Source organism: Molothrus aeneus, chromosome 2 (genome assembly GCF_037042795.1).
Source record: "Molothrus aeneus isolate 106 chromosome 2, BPBGC_Maene_1.0, whole genome shotgun sequence".
In the NCBI taxonomy this organism is placed as follows: domain Eukaryota; kingdom Metazoa; phylum Chordata; class Aves; order Passeriformes; family Icteridae; genus Molothrus; species Molothrus aeneus.
This window is the reverse complement of record NC_089647.1, coordinates 26037729-26054215: the sequence shown is the minus strand read 5'-3', so window position 1 is coordinate 26054215 and position 16487 is coordinate 26037729. Positions and strand designations below refer to the sequence as shown.

Sequence of the window (16487 nt, the reverse complement as noted above, 5' to 3'; positions counted from 1 at the left end):
GTATAAGACCGTGGCCTCTCAGGGTGCATGAGAAGATCTGCCAGTTAAATGGCTTTTGGAGTAGTTTGGATTAATTGTACAGCACTGGAGAAGCTTTTTTGCAATGCCAGTGTCCCACACACGAGATGTGATTTGGTGTCATGTAGTCTTGAGTCTAAGAAGAATTGTACTGAAAAAGTTGCATTGTTACCCTTGCCCCTGTACAGGCATGAATGAGGAGGAAAAACTGCTTTAAAAGTTTTGAATCAACTGCTGTCTGCTTTTAAGAACTTTTTAAGAACTGTTACTTTTTAAAGTCTAAGAAACAGATTTCTATGTAAAATAGCAAAGCTTTCTTTCCTGAAGAATTTAACTTTTTTTTTTTTAATGCACATTACTTGGAATAATTGAAATCTATTAAAATTGCTGTGCATGGTTTTCTCCCCCTGCTCTTTTTTTGTTCTCCATATACTATTTTCTCACTGAGGGGCTGTACTTTATATGAAAGTAGTCAAAATCTGCAAGCAGCTATCAGTAAAAGAAATTCCCCAGAAATATTCCTTCTTTGTTGCAAATGTAGAAGTCTTGCTCAGTAACAGTAGTCTAAGTTAGGACTCCTGAAATAATGCTTGACTTCAGTTTCACTCTGCTTCATGGAAAAGGGGAAGTAAAGTTTTGTCTGAAATGCTGTTTTCTGAACTACAGAAGCTTGTATCTCATGTGGAAATTTATTACCAGTCATGCAAAGTACCTTGTATAAGTTAATGAAACTTTACCCTTCTAGTTTTGTGTTAGTAAAACTTCTGTGCCATAAATGGGCAGGAGAAAAGCTTTCTGTTCCCTTCTGCCAGCTGTGAAATCAAAGACAATAGCTGCTAAGTAGTGTATCATGCTGCATAGAAACATAAAGTGAAAAATTAAGAGCTGTGTTCTGTCTGTCACCCAATGAGCATATATTTAATTTTCTGCTTTTTGGCAATTTGTTTGAAAAACTAATATTCTGGCTATTCTCTAGAAGTATTTGTGACCACCTCTTTCTGTGCCATTCATATTGTTCTGAAGCCTGCTCCCTGCTACCACTTCTTTTTTTTTTCACCAATGTTCTTCCCACTTTCAGTCATCTGAACATTACATTTTATTACAGCTGACTGTCAGTAATAACCTCACTTATTGAATGGAGTTAATTACCTTTTCTAAAAACATACCTCTGAACTTAAACTTAGAGTGTTCAGAAAATGAGATTTTAAATTGCATTTCGTAGTTAATTAAAATGAGGAGGAATGACTTTGATAGCTGGGATCTTTAATCAGCTTTTTAATTACCTGAAGCATTTGTACTATCCTTTGGCTGGAACAAGCTGTTTAAGTGCTCAGTTGCTTTTGTTTTCTCCTGGGAGCAGCATGCAGAAACTGATTTGAAATGCTGGCCTCTTTCAGGTGTTATTCCTGGAGCTGAAGTTGCCACAAAATGGAGATGTGAAAGTCCAAGGGAACAAGAAAACCCTGGGTTACACCAGAAGAGCAACTGCTAAAGGAAACAGGGTCAGGCTAAGCAAGCAGTTCAGTACAACCAAGGTACAGTAAAATCTGTTTCTAGTCTGAAAGTAAATTTTAATTGCCTTTTGCTCCTCCAGTTACCATTGCAAATTCAAACTGGGTTCTACCTTCTCTGTTAACAGAATTAGTGACTCCTACTCTCCTAAAGCTTGAGTGCAGTGAGGACATGCCTGTAAATAGCAGGCTTCAGTAAGAGTAAATCAGGCAGAATCTGATTTCCCAAATCACGTGTAAGACCAAAATAGCACAATAATTTTGTAAAGCCAATAGCAGAAGAATTTTTCCACATCAGCTTGAAAGATACTTAAATACCATGTCGACTAAATACAATATTTTCTCTTCCTGCTACGATCAAATCTGTATTTTTTGCTTCAGAGAATTTGTCTTCAGAATGGCTAATCTGATGGCTTATCAAATTTAGTACATCAGAAGCTTGTATAATGTGAAGGCTATTGACATTCTTGCCAGTTGATAAATATTGTGGACCTGCATTAATACCAGCTGCTGCAGGCTAATGGGTGCTCTTGCCAGACAAGTGGAATTAGCAGATATATATGTTCCTGTTTTCAGGACTCATTAATCTGTGTTGTTTTCTTAGTTTCCCCTTGTTCAGCGTAGTCTGTACTCGGAAGACAAGTATTGATTTCTGGAACTCAAGTGGCAGTGAAGACTGGGTGCAGTGGTGATGGCAGAGCAGGGAGCAAGAAGCAAAGGGAGGATTTCCTCCTTTTGTGATGTGGAGGGATGAGGCTGCAGCTGCCTGCGGCACACACCAAAAAAAGTTATTTTGAGAAATGTTTGCATGCCACTGTCTTTTGAAATTCTTGTTAGTCTCTTCACATTTCTGATTAAACTGAAAGGATTTGATTGCTAGTGATCAGCTTTGTCTACCAGGAGCATGGTCAAGGGCTTCACTTGGTGTTCCTAGTGTACAGATAGGAGAGAGCAGAGAGAAAAATATGCAAGAAGATGGAGGAGAAGCATTTACACTGGACAAGAGGAGACAACTTAGGAGACCTGTGGCAAGTGATGCTTTATTTCGTCATTACAGGTGGTTTATTGGTTGGTGCAGATAAAGAGTGATGATGAGGGTGCAGAAGTCCAGAGAGAAGTGATTGTCTTCTCGTGGGTAATAAAACTGCAGCTGTGTCAGGTGGTGCTTTGAATACCCAGGTGTAGGTGGTGTAAATGGAGAGGATATGGATTTAATTTTAAGGCAGTGACACTGGAAGCTCGCTGTGGGTGAAGGAGTCACTTTTTCCTGCAGAGCAGCAAAAACTTTATAAATAAAGTTTTAAAGGCCGTTGATTAGTTGTGCCCTTTTCTTCCCACAAGGATGTTTTGGAGAAATTAAAGACACTTCACCCATTGCCAGGGCTGATATTGGAATGGAGGAGGATCAACAATGCCATTACTAAAGTGGTGTTTCCACTACAGAGGGAGAAGCGATTGAATTCTGCACTGGGAATGGAAAGGATATATCCAATTTCACAGACTCACACAGCTACAGGTGAACAAATGTGTGCAAGTACCTCAGTTCTTACTGGCTTTTTGTCTTTTTGTATGTGTGTGCAGCTTTTCTAAGAGGAAAAGATAGGAAATCAAGCCTGTGCTCTGCTTCAACCAAGCAAAGATACTGGTACATCTGTTTGACATATGTCTGCCTTAAAAACCCAGATGTATTTAAAATAGCTTTTGTGTTCACTGAGCTGTATTATTCATTTCTTGCACATATTACCATGTAAATCTCTGACTCCAGAGCAGGTTATTAGTGATACAGAAATGGGGAACCATCACAAGCCCATTAAACACAAATTACTTTTCCTTTTTAAAATTTTTTTTCAGTGGTTGTGTCCTCTCACTCTCCTGGCCATTGTATTTTGGAGATGCAGTGTGTGCAGCTGTATTGAGTTAGAGACTCCTGTTGGACCCTTCCTTAGTTGTGCCCTATCTTCCTTTCAGGTCGAGTAAGCTTCGCAGAGCCAAATATACAGAATGTGCCAAGAGATTTTGAGATTGAAATGCCAACTGTGGTTGAAGAAAGCCCCCCCTCCCAAGCCCATGGAAATGTTAATTCTCGTGCTGCACTGGGGGGCAGGTAGGAGGATCTTGACAAATCTTCTGTCTAAATGTAGTCGGGTTGTCAAATTTCTTTTTTCTGCCTTCACCTGTGGCTGCTGTCGTGTCAGTGTGACTTGTTCTTCAGTGTGACTTGTTCTTCAGTGTTTCTCTTACAGGAGAATAAATACCTAAAAATCAGTGATACATGAAAGACATAATGATACTAATAGCATGTGGTTTCATGTAGCTATTTGCTTTCTTTCTGATGTTCTTTATGAAACCCTTAAGTGGGATTAGCATTATGTTCCCAGCTGTTGGATGGAAAGCCTGAGTCTGAAAATAACCAAACTGAAGTTAGGATCTGGTTTGACTTGCTAAGAACTACTCTGAAAGAGCATTGAATATTGTGGAAGAAGCAGAAGAAAATTCATTTGTTTTATGCTGTTCCTTTTTAAAGGAACAGGGGTGAACATATTTTTCATTCTTTGTTAATAATTTCATTTGTGATAGTGACCTGCAGTAACTACCAGATAGCAGAGGAAGATTTCTAAATTTGATTTCTCTTAACCAAATACCCTGTTTTCTATGATTCTACAGTTCTACTTTGACAGCATTACATGCCAATGCCTTAACAGTTGTGTGGAGGTCTAGTGAAACACCAATCTTTTAGCATCTACCTTGTGAGCTTTGAGGCTTCCTACTTGGTGATGCTTTTCTGCCCTTTCAGTTTCTCTTTCCATTCAGTTTCTTGTCCCAGTTGTGTCACCTGAGTGACTTTTCTGAGCTTTTTTCCCCACAGCAAGATGTGAGAAATTTGAGAAGGTTTTTGCTTCTTCTATCTGGTGCCTCCTACCACCATGCATTTAACCGCCTTGGGAAAGTAATGACAAAAGAACCCAGGAGTAGAAGGGTCTTGTTCATATCCATCTCAGAAGAACCAGGCATAGCCATGGAGGCAGGAATGTCATTCTAAGATGAAGCTGTGGCAGTGCTCAGGCTTGCAGCAGCTTTTCAGGATGGCTGGGGAGCTGTGCTGGTTTCTTGAGAGTCTTCCCTGTAAAGAAGAGCCCATCAAAGAACTGAAGTGCCTGCCAGACTCTGATAGGTCTCTCAGACTGTCTTTTACTACATTTTCCTACATGCCTTAGTTAAGCAGCCACAGTGTTAGGAAGATGGGCAATCCTACAGGCACAGAAATGACTCCTGGCACAAAAGAAATTGCAATCCAGCCAAGTCTGATTAGCCTTCCAGACTTTGGTCCAAACTGTCTATTATCTTACTAACCACTATTGCTACTCTTTCCTCCTGTTGTAAGAAGCTTCTGATCAAATGAGTGTAGCTAAATTAGGTCATGGTATAAAGCCCTTACACATTTAACTAAACTGAGAACCTATGCTGAACAGTGTGATTGTCAGCAGTAGCCAGACATGCAATTGTTCCTCACCTTTATTTCTTTTGAAAATTTATTTCTGTGATTTTTGTGCATTCATCTCTTTGATCCCTACCATGCCTGAAAAGCCAATATTTAAGAAGAAAAGGAAGTGCACAAGGGAGAGAGAGCATGGTGTTTTTTTCTGTGCTCTGCTGAAACTAGTCTTGATCTCAGAGATAGCTTTTCATTTTGATGAAGTATTTCCTCAGATCCCTGATCCAGACATCAAGGATTTAAAAAGGCTTTTTGCCTTCCAGTGAAGAGCCCATTGGACTGTCTGCTAGACTGGTGCTGATGGGAGACTGTGATGTGAATGGTGTCAGAGCTGTGCACTGTTCAGTGGATGTGCTCATGGATACAATTCCATCTGCAGCTGCAAATGGCTTAGTGGACAAGAGACCTAAGCAAGCCCTGAGAGGATGCAGAGCATTTGGATGACACTGTAAACTTTTAGCCTCAGAAAAGAAAATTGAGCAGCTTTGGGGCACTATTTCCCTCAGTCTTTAGGGAGGAAACGTGCAGTGTGTTATGAGCACCTCTTCTGCAACTTCTGCTCTGATTTTACAGGCTTACTTATGAATGTGTGTGTGTGTGCAGTGATGAAGGTGATGTTGGGGGGGGATTTTTCTGCCTCTGGGCTGGTGTATGCATTCTGTAGAGGAGAATGATGTTGAGAGACTGGGCACTCAAGGTGAAGTGTTGAATTTTTAGGATTTCTGTGACTCCATTGCCTTTCTGGAATAAGCTCATCACAGATCTGGGGCCATTCATCTCACCTGTTTTAGAGCAGAATTATCCAATTTCTGAACTGAATCCTGAATGTACTAGGAAGATTTATCCCTAAATCTTTTTTGGGATCAATAAATCCCTTTCAGATGTTTATGTGGTCTCTGTCCAGTTCCTCCATGGTCAAATTTGGGTATGGATTGTCCAGAAAAATTGAATAGAGGCTGGTGTCTCACTTGTTTTCACTGATCTGTTGTGGTAAAAATGATTATGCATCTCTTAGTATCTTAGAAATTGGTGAAGGGCAGTAATTTTTTTCTCCACAGATGCAGAAAGCGTTCCATTTTGCCTAATGGGCTAAAGGTTCAAGCTGCAAACAGATCTGAAGAAAGAGGAATACCATTTTCTGTTAGCATGAGGCATGCTTTTGTTCCTTTCCCAGGTAATGCCCAAGTCCTGCTCTGCAATTGTTAAGTATATGGTTAGCAAAAAATCTTGGATATAATGAAGGCTTAAGGATATATGTGTGTCTGAGCAGCCTACTTGGAAAACTAGTGCAGTAGTTAGCATGCCTTCAAAATTATTCACATGACTATAAAAGAGAGAGTTTCAGTTGGGCAAAGTATTCAAATTATACCATTCACATGTTCACACTTTCATTTCTTCTTAAAGAATACCTGTTTTTTTAAAGAGGTAGCTAAGGCAGCTCTTAATACACAAAGTGCACTCTACCTAGTGTTCTTTCTATCCAAATGTCAGTTCTCACATTGCCTGCTCTGTCTTAGACACCTGGACAGATACTTGTTTATATAGTTTTGATGAATTCTAAATGTGACTAGATGTAAAGCATGCAGGCCCGAGCATTGGGGAAACAGGCAAGAATTTGTCTTGGTAGAAATTGCTGTGAAAAACTCCCAGAGCAGAAGATAAAGGACAGGTTCAGTCCTTCTTGCTGGCAAGTTGGATGGAATATTGGAGTAATTTATGAAATAATGTTTTCTGATAACTTCTTGACTTCAGGTGGCTTAATCTTGGCTGCTGATTACTCTCAGCTGGAGCTGAGGATCCTGGCTCACTTGTCTTGTGACTGCCGCCTCATTCAAGCCTTGAATGGCGGTACCGACGTCTTCAAGAGCATCGCAGCAGAATGGAAAATGATCGATCCCGAAGCTGTGGGAGACAGGACCAGGCAACAAGCTAAGCAGGTAACTTTAGGAAAAAAATTCAATAGCAGCTTTCTGGGCAGGAAGGTTCAGTGTTCAACACATTGCAGATGTTTTTCTGTTTGAGTTTGGCCATGATTGTTCAGTAGTTGCTTTGTCTGTCCTCCCACTCTCAGTACATTGCAAGTGGAGATGTCGGGGTTTTTTGGGGGATGAGGGTGGAGAAAAGCAGCATGAATGGCTTGGACTCAGAGGGGGTCTCTCTTCTTGAATACTTGCCATGGTTTCCATACACTTGCCTTCCAGTGGATCACATTTTGTTTTGGCTCTGCTTTCTCTGCGTGGCTGACCAAACGGTTGCGATTCTTCACCCTTTCCTCTGGCAGATCTGCTATGGAATCATCTATGGAATAGGAGCAAAATCTTTAGGAGAGCAGATGGGGATTGATGAAAATGAAGCTGCCAATTACATTGAATCCTTCAAATCAAGATACACAGGTTTGGATATGGCTGTTTAGGAGCTGGGTGGTGGTGGTTGTTGTTTTTAATCCCTTCTCTCCATGTCTCTTCAAATCCTAAATTTGTCTCAACATACTACTCATATCTCTTGAAAATGCTTTTCATTTTGAAAATGTCCAGTCATGAATGTAGCAGTTTGATACTCTGTAATGTTTTACTCTCTCTGGTTTTATTTACCTTTAGGACTTTGTTCTTTACTTATTACAATAATTTTTTTTGTAATTTTAATTAATTAATAAGCCCTGAGGAATAATTTTAAAGCTCTTCAGTTTCTGAGTGGGAAACATGCTTTTCCTTATTAAAACACGCAGCTTCAAATGATATGCTGTGACAACTTTAGAACCATGCTTCTTATAATTTTTAAATATAACCATTTATTTCTTCTGCTTTTGTCTTCTGCTTTCATGGAGTTTAAACTGTTTTGCATATTACCTTTTAATTTTTATCCAGCTGCTCAGTGTAGCTCTCCCCTGTTTTGTAAAAAGACATGGTTATGCTTCAAAGAAGCATGTTAATTTTTAGGAAAGATGTAGAGACAATAGAGCTGCAATCAGAAAAAGAATGGAGGGTAAATGGGACAAGAGGCAGCTAGCTCTAATCACAGGACTTGAAAATGAGCTGGAAAATGATGTTCTGAAGATTTAGGGTTTGTTTCTTTAGAGACAGATGCAGAAAAACATTTTTCTGTTAAGATTCTGTTTAGACTCCATTAGTTTCTGAATTGTCTGTCCTTCATGACCATTAGGAAAGACTTCCTGCTTCCCCTCTCTTGGTGCATATGTGTGCATACAGACTGCAGCGTACCTTATTTTGTAACTTCACTTCTCGTGGGTTTTCACTTGCTAGGTGTTGCCAGGCTGACTGCTAAATGACATACCTAGTGAATTCACTTAGGCTGTCACTCCTGATTTTGAATATCTCCTTTATGTTTTATATTATATGTAAACATGGAAAGAAACTGTCTGAAGTTAACTTTTCCCACTTCAGTACAGTTGTTACCTGAACTTGCAGTGCAAGTTCACTCTTCCCTGTCTCACCTTTCTTTGACCTAAGTTTCTTTTTAACACTCTTGGTGGATTTGCTCCTTCCCTTGCAAAGTGCAGGTGGGTGATTTTCTTTCATCCTGGAATCTGAAGGGACACAGCCTGAAGTCAGGCAGCCTGAGGCATCAAGGGCTCTGGCTTCTGCTTTCAATTTACTCCCTCCCTACTACTTGTGTTTCCAGTGCTGGTCCAGGTTCTGACCTCTCCATTATCAATAATAATGTGTGACCCTCTGTGCCTGGGCACTGGGCAGGATGGACTTCCTACCTCCTTGTGCACAGCCAGATATCCTGACACTGTGTGCTCTCTTCCACCTCAAAAGTCTGAACAGGTTTTGCAGCAGAGCTGAATGAGCGATGGTGTGCTTTTGTCCATTGATGGGGTCTGGGAAACTGAAAGGATTTCCTCTGTGCTGCTTGGCTGCCCCAGACTGCTTTCAGTGAGAGGTCAGAACAGAGCATCAGCTGTATGGCAGAAAACTTCCTCTCTCCTTTCACAGGGGTTCAGAAGTTCCTGAGGGAGACAGTGCGGAACTGCAGGAGAGATGGGTTTGTGCAGACCATCCTGGGGAGACGCCGCTACCTGCCAGCTATCAAAGACCCAAACCCCTACAGCAAAGCTCATGTATGTTGAGTGCTGTGCCTTTTTTAAACTCTCTTTTAGTTTTATTTTTAAAATGCCAGATTTCTTTGTGTAGCCATGTCTGCAGTTTAACAAGGTTTGTGAGCCATCTTAGTCATGACCTTCCACTTCTTGCTTAGTTCATTGTTCCCTCAGTCACTCTGTGAATAACAGAGCTTTTGTCATGGCCTGTTTGACGTCAGCCTTGTGTGGCTGGGTGTGCAGCTGTCATCACTGTGCTCACCTCACTTCAGAACTCCCACGCCGGAGCTGCAGTGAGTAATTTATTGAAATCGATGGACATGATTTTAAAAAGCCTCCACACAGGGCTACACTTTAACTCCTCAGGCTGAGTTGCTCCTACTCAGCAGTCTTTGCATGTTACATGCTGTCACCACTTGAACAAGAAAGGGCATTTAAGACCTGTATTTTTTGGTTTTTGTTCCTTTTTTTATTTTCCCTGAAAGGAAAATTGCTCTAACTTCTTAGATAAATATTTACTTAGTATACACCTTTGCACTAGCATAATTTTTTTTCCAGGTAATTTTGGACATTTCTGCCATAGATTTACTTCATGAAGAGTAAATTGACTCCCTAGGAAGGTGTTTCTCTGGGGAGAAAGCATTATACTTCTCAGTAGGAAGCTGTGAAATTAAAGACTAGAGTAGAAGAGGGAGGAAGTGGGGGAGTTTGTATTCCAAAGAGACAGGGAAACAAGGAGGCTTTCAAAAAACTTTTGAAAATAAGGGACAATGTGATCTGAAAAATATTTCAGCAGGAAGCTTTCTAGATGCATCTTCTGTCCAAATTTGATTTAGTCATTAAAATAATATTAAAGACCAGTTAATGAATTATCTTCACTTTCATTTCAGCATCCTCGTTATTCTTTGCACATGTTTCAGCTCTAAACAAAGAAAGAAGAAACTTTGAATACAGTTTTCTTGTCTGAGGAGGGGATTAGTAGAGAAGTTGCTTGTGTTGAAAAAAAAATGGTGGTCTGCTGTGTTTTTGCACAGCTGTAATGCTCTGGCAGTCAGGATTTAGGGTGGCAGACCAGATTGTTAGGCCATGAAGTCCAGTTTCTTGCCTTTGGTTGTCCATCCCCTATGGCTTTGCAGATAGGCAGAAGTGTCTTGTGGTGCTTGCATTAACTGAGATTTTTCCTCTCCCCTTGAAACTGTTACCATGGGTATAGGCTTCACCTTCTTGTGGGTTGTGACTCTTACAGGTGTGACTCTTGATATTCATTAATTTTAAATTTGTGGAATTTTTTCAGGTGCCTGTAGAAATTTTGTGTCTGACGCTAATCTCTAATGTTTCTTTCTCTCAGGCAGATAGAACAAACTCTTTATTTGGAATTTTTACTCTGTGTATATTTGGCCATATATTTATTATTTTTAATTAACTAGATGTGACATGTTGGATTTGATTTTTTGGGGGTGAGTTTTGAGAACAACTATCTGTGTTCAGGCAGAGCGCCAGGCTGTGAATACAGCTGTCCAGGGATCTGCTGCAGATATTGTCAAAACAGCCACTGTGAATATTCAGAGACGTCTGGAAACCTTCTCCTCTGTGTTCAAGTCCCATGGACATCTGGAGAGCTCCTTCCAGAGGGATAAAACTGGTATGGTTGCCTCTACTTTGCACACTGGAGCAAGATTTTCAGTGTCACTAATATTAATTAAAAAAACCAAAAACCAAACTGAAAAAAAATGAGTGCTTTTGGGCCTAGATGTGGGAGAAGTTTTATTTCCTGACAGTGGTAAGGCTTTGTTCAATGGGCAAAAAAGTCATCAGGAAAGAGGAAGAATGTCTGCTCAACAAACTGAAACAAATGTGACCAGAACAGAGACTCCAGTTACCTCAGAACAGGTCTTGCGAAGGCTGGCAGTGAGAGTTCATGTGTGATGTGGTCTGTGATGCCACCACAGAATTGTTCAGAAGGAGGAAGGAGGAGCTGAGCAGACACTCTGGCTTCAGAAGCAGTGAAAAAAAATGAGTGGGCTCACTTCTGGTTCCAAAAATACATTTTTTGGTTAGAAATAAGTTTGGAATTTGTTGGCTGGAATTTGATGTACAGAGACTTCACAATAGTATTATGTGAAGCACTTATCATCATAAGTTTTTTCAGCATCAGTTTTTTTCTACAGATAGCAAACATGTGCTGGGGTGCTCATTCCCATAGGAATGCCACAGAGACTTTTTTTAGCTTATTGTAGATGATGTTTTGTTCATCAGGTGTATTTTATAAAGGCTTCTTAAGAGATGGAAAGCTGTATTTCTTTGATAGTTCTTATGCTTCAGTTGAAACATGAAGCTGTCTTAATATGAAGAGTCTGATTTGGAAACTAAATAATTAATGGCCAAACATCTAAAAATGTGTCAGGGAGTTTATTTTGGAGAGACCAGGTTCAGAGGTCAGCTAGGAGTAGAAGGCACGAGCTTGGCAGAGCTTCCCACCCCTCCTAGGAGCAGCAGAAGCTCCTGACCTTTGGCCAGTGTAATTGTAGGGAGGTGAGTGGATGCATTTGTGACAATTTTCCCCTGCTCTGATACTGAGTGTTTCAAGAAATGGAAGGAATTATTTTTCAGCAAATTAGAGATGCCTGTGCCATCAGAGGAGCATCCTGCATCATGTGGCTGCTTCGACATTGCTGCTTCAGTGTGAGGCTTGTGTGAGCAGCTGATGATGGCTTGAAATCCTCTTGTGAACTGAAGTCCTCCTAATAGCTAACCTGAGAAATAAATAACTTTTGAGTCTCTGTGTGTGAGGTGGTGTTTGTTTATTTTAAAACACCAACAGCTTTTACCACGGAAGGGTTTGTTTCTTTTTTTTTTTGTCAGGGAAGGCCCACCAGGGTCTTGGTTTTGTCAGCTGCTTACTTGTTTATTCAGTAACTGCTCTTTTCTTCCTTCCTCAGTTCTACTCAGGAGCTACAGTTTCAGAAACTGCATTTTGCAGGAGGCTGACTGCTTTCTTAAACTAGCCATTAAAATGGTTGTGGAAGAAAAGCAGAATCCCAATTCATTGCCAGAGAGAATGTTGTAAACCAGCTTCTGATTAAACTTTGCACGATTTTGTTTAAAATTTACTTTCAGAACAGATGGTTCAGGAGACACAACTGTCTCTTGCTTCTGTTCTGATTCATGTCTTTATAATGTAATGCTGAAATGTATATATCTAAAATACTTTTCATTAACATATTTTCCCTCAATAGCTGTACAAATATTGATAGAGTAGCCATGATTTGTGGTTCTGTCTGTAGGCATGGGCTTTTTCATTTTCAAGGTCCTCACGTTCTTTTTCTCAGCATTAGGAATGTGCAAAGGTTTTTGATACAAGAAACACAGTTTTGTGTGATGGTGCCTAACAAACTCTGCTCTTCACCTGTGTAGGAAGGCTGCTGAGGAGGAGGAACACAGGGATGTTACATCCCATCAGAGGAGGCTTCTTTATCCTCCAGCTGCACGATGAGCTCCTCTATGAAGTTGCAGAGGACGATGTCATCCAGGTACAGCCCTGCAGCTCCTCTTTCAGCTCTGCTGTGTTGCTGTATTTCAAACAAGCCTTCCTTCTAGGAGCCCACATTGTCTTCCTTGGATCCCCCCTCCATGGGTGCTGAAAGGGCTGTGAAAACAAAGTTCAGCTGGATGAAAAAAGCATGTTTGCATGCTTGATCCCTTGATTTTTGGATTCAAGCCATCCCCATGGCTGAAGTTCATTTTCAGTTTGTGCTTTGTTGCTTGTAACAGCAGCTCATGCAACTTCTCTGTGAGGCTTGATGAGTGAAGTGGCTTAGTATTGTTGACAGGTATAGGGGGAAGTGTTTCCTCATCTGGAGGTATTTTTGCCTTCCTGTTAATGCTCTGGTGCCTAACTCAGAACATGCATTATAACAGCTGTGGTTTGTGCAGGGAAAGGAGGATTCTATCCTTTTAGTGCTCATTTCCTCATTCCCTACCTGCTTCTCTTCCTGGTAGGAGCACTGTGGTGCTGCTTGGCAGTGGGGTAGGTACAAGGGATGTGCTCTCTGGTTTTTAAGTGCCCTTAAAATGTCTGTGTATGCTCCTCCCTGAGGGCACTCCAGGGCCTGGGCACAGGGGAGCCTCTCAGGGGCAGGTGTTGGAGCTGGATGTTGGCAGCTCAGACTTTCCCAAGTCCTGAGCATGAACACAGGAGGCTCCCAGGCTGTGCTTCCATACCTTGGGGTTCCTTTCTTCCCCTTCTGTGCAGGCACATTGCTGATGACAAAAGGTCATCTCCTGATGGCAAGCAGTAACTCCTTGTCTGACAGAGCTTTCAGCAGTGCTGACTGGCCTGAGCATGCATGTATATATTAATAAATATGTGCTAATAAATATGTGAAGAATTTAAGTGAGTATATTTAATAATAATACCAATACGTCCATGTAAATAAAAACAAAAGGTTTGCTATTTTTGTCTTGAATCTCAGCTTGAGCTTTTTCTCATTTTGCTAGCTTTGTTCAGACATCTGCTGCTTCAGTCTAGGCAGGCTGTTTTTGGGACTGAAAGGCTCCTAATATTCTTCCTGTAGAAGACTGAAATCCCCTGAGTATAGGCTTTAACATCTTTAGATACTGACTCCAGTTTATCATGGTGTTCCCAGGAGAACTGGAGACAAGTGAATGATTTGCTTATTATTTATTGTATTTTATTTATTGCATTAACTACCTCAACCTCAAGAGCAATTATTACCAGCTTTTCTAACTCCCTTCAGATGTATTTCTCCATAGATTTTTCTGGGCAGTTGCTTAAACCAGCAGGTTTTCCTCCCTGCCCTGCAGCACAGCTGCTGTCCCTGGTTCTGGGTGCAGCAGCCCAAATAAGATATTCTTTGCTGGTGCCATGTGCTGGACTTGTGACCATTCTCAGAGAATCTCCTTCTGTATGGTTCATGTTTCTTTTGATCTGCTGGTCCCCAAACTTGATCAAAGCTGGAGTGGTTTGAATAGAGTGAAAAATTGATTTGTGTGTCATGCAAGCAACATTTTCTATGTTCCAGAATTTCATTTCCTTGTTTTCTCATGGCAGTGTGCCTTGCTTAGGCCCTGTTCAGTTTTTAATCTCTGATAACCCCATTTTTTTTCCTGCCCAGGCAGTTATTTTTCATCCTATTTTTGAGCAGTAGATTATTTCTGTCCTAATTCTCTACCCTGCTTCTTTCCACTCTGTACTTGTCTGTGCTGAATTACAGCTTATTTCAAAGCACTTTTCTAGGTTATCAAGATTATTTTGAAATGCAGTATGTAGGGGCATAAGGGTTTGGAAGACAGATCTTCCCCTAGTTCTTCATGCTGTTGTAAAGTCTTGTGCTCTGATCTCCTCAAATCCCCTCCTCCATTCCCCAGCAAAAACTGTGGAGGAATTTCTATGGTGGCTACCTGTCAGCAAATTATGAAAACACATGGAAGGGTCAGGCAGCTTGAATAGTTCCTCTGCTGCCAAGGGTGGCTTTTAGCTGAGCTGAGGAATCACCATAACTTCAAAGCCTCTTTTCACTCTGCTGTGGAAAGGTTCATGGGATGGCTGTGGATTGAGAGATTCATTCAAATAAGCAATCCAGGACTGGCTGGATTCGCCATAGGGGCAGGAAAGGGGGTACCTTTGTCCAGGGTAGGTTTTTACAGTCAGGAGAAAAAAAATCCAGTCTCTTGTAATCCAAAGTGCTGCAGAAAGAAATAATTTCTGGTCTCCTAACTGTGTGTTGAAATGAGTGTTTTCTTAGGAATACTTTTGGAGAGCAGAGAACAGTTACCTAATCTGTTTTCTAGAGGGCAGGAGTTGCCTAAACTAAATAGTGAGGGGGAACCTGGGCAGTATTTGTAGCACCCACATGGAATGTGACCTGCTTTCCCAGAGGTTTATAATTTGTGTTTCACAGAGTGCTTTTCCAGCTGGCACAACACGGAGGAGCCACCGTTCTTTTGCTTCTGGCAAATTTGTTTTGTGTCTTGCTTTCAGTAGCTTGAAGTTTTCAGAACAGACTCCATGAAACACTTTAGAGTTGTGCAGCTGAGTGAAAGATGAGACTCTTCAGGACTCTCAGGTGTTTAACAGAAAGTTAATCTTGGCCCCTTTTTTGAGTAATCCCAAACACTGCAGAAGCAGTCACAGCTCTGTGCTGCATAAAATCTCACTGGCTTTATACAGTTTCTCCATTCATAAGCACTAATCAGGATTTGGTTGCGTTCCCACTGGTGGTAAGTCAGTGCAAATAAATGCAGGATAGGATTCCAGCTGCTTGTCTGCCCCAGCAGTTGACAGAAACCCAGAGCACTGAGGCTGTGTCTGTGTCTGATGCCTGATGTTTTCTTCTAGGTTGCTCACATCGTGAAACATGAGATGGAAAACGCCATCAAACTCTCAGTGAAACTGAATGTTAAAGTGAAAATTGGCCCCAGCTGGGGAGACCTGCAGGACCTGGAGCTGTGACAGTGCTGTGTGACTTTGCCATGCAGCCAGGGGAGGCTGCAGGCACCTTGGGCTGGGCAGGGTGCAGGCCTGGGATCACCTGCAGGCGGTGTGATCCCCTGGGCTGTGTTCCTGCTGGCAGGGCACTGAGCTGCCTTCTGAAATGTGGGGTGGAAGCTGGCATGAGCTCACCATGCCAAACCATCCAGAGCTCAGTCAGAGCACTGAAACGTGTTTAAATTGTGAAATTATTAATTGTTAAAAGAAGGATATTTAAATAAATTCTGTCAAGGGTGCTTGATTTTGTATAAACCCCCAAAGCCTAATGAATTTATTACATATTAAATGAGCTGGATTACCTTATTAAAACAAGGTGCAAACATAATTTGGCAGGGCCTGTGTATAATTGTCTAGGGCAAAAAGAGTCATTGTGATTGCACTTGATGTAGAATTTTGCAGGCCTTTGCCAGGATTATCTTGTACTGGATTCTGCTGATGACACTCATGTGCTGAAGTGGCTTTACATTTGGCTGGATTCCTCACTGAGCAGCTGTGCAACCTTCACAGTGAGTGGAACCTGTGCTTGGTTGGCCTCTGACTTTTAAGAAAGCATTTTGGTGACTGAGTGCTGTAATTCATCCTACTGCTACCTTGCAAACTGGCCTCAAGAGGAGGAATATTGTTTGGCATCTCTTAGACTTAATACAAAATCACCAGCAGAAACATTTTAAAGAATGAAGCTCAATGAATTGGTTAAAAACTTGAGCTTCATTCTTTAAAATGGCAATGCATATTTTTCTGAAGAAAACTATCTCAGTCTGGCTAGCTGACATGGCAGCCTTGCTGGTGTTTGAGGTCTGGTGTGTTTGAGGGGAGTTGTTACACTGTGGTGGTGACTGTGGCTCTTCCTTCAGAGAGCATTCTCCTAAGGAAGCCTCACACCTGCCTGTTGGA

At 41.3% G+C, this 16487-nt stretch overlaps 1 protein-coding gene across 1 annotated transcript in view; it reads left to right on the top strand.

Annotated features, from left to right (window-relative positions):
* Positions 1-15918, top strand: part of POLQ (DNA polymerase theta) — a 52980-nt gene extending 37062 nt beyond the window's left edge. Inside the window, exons 21-30 of the mRNA XM_066569513.1 lie at positions 1416-1553; positions 2871-3045; positions 3498-3633; positions 6081-6196; positions 6775-6959; positions 7304-7415; positions 8979-9103; positions 10571-10724; positions 12497-12612; positions 15441-15918. Of these exons, the coding sequence (XP_066425610.1) occupies positions 1416-1553; positions 2871-3045; positions 3498-3633; positions 6081-6196; positions 6775-6959; positions 7304-7415; positions 8979-9103; positions 10571-10724; positions 12497-12612; positions 15441-15554 (1371 nt within the window). The 3' untranslated portion in view covers positions 15555-15918. The remainder of the gene's footprint in view (positions 1-1415; positions 1554-2870; positions 3046-3497; positions 3634-6080; positions 6197-6774; positions 6960-7303; positions 7416-8978; positions 9104-10570; positions 10725-12496; positions 12613-15440) is intronic.
* The last annotated feature ends 569 nt before the right edge of the window (positions 15919-16487 follow it).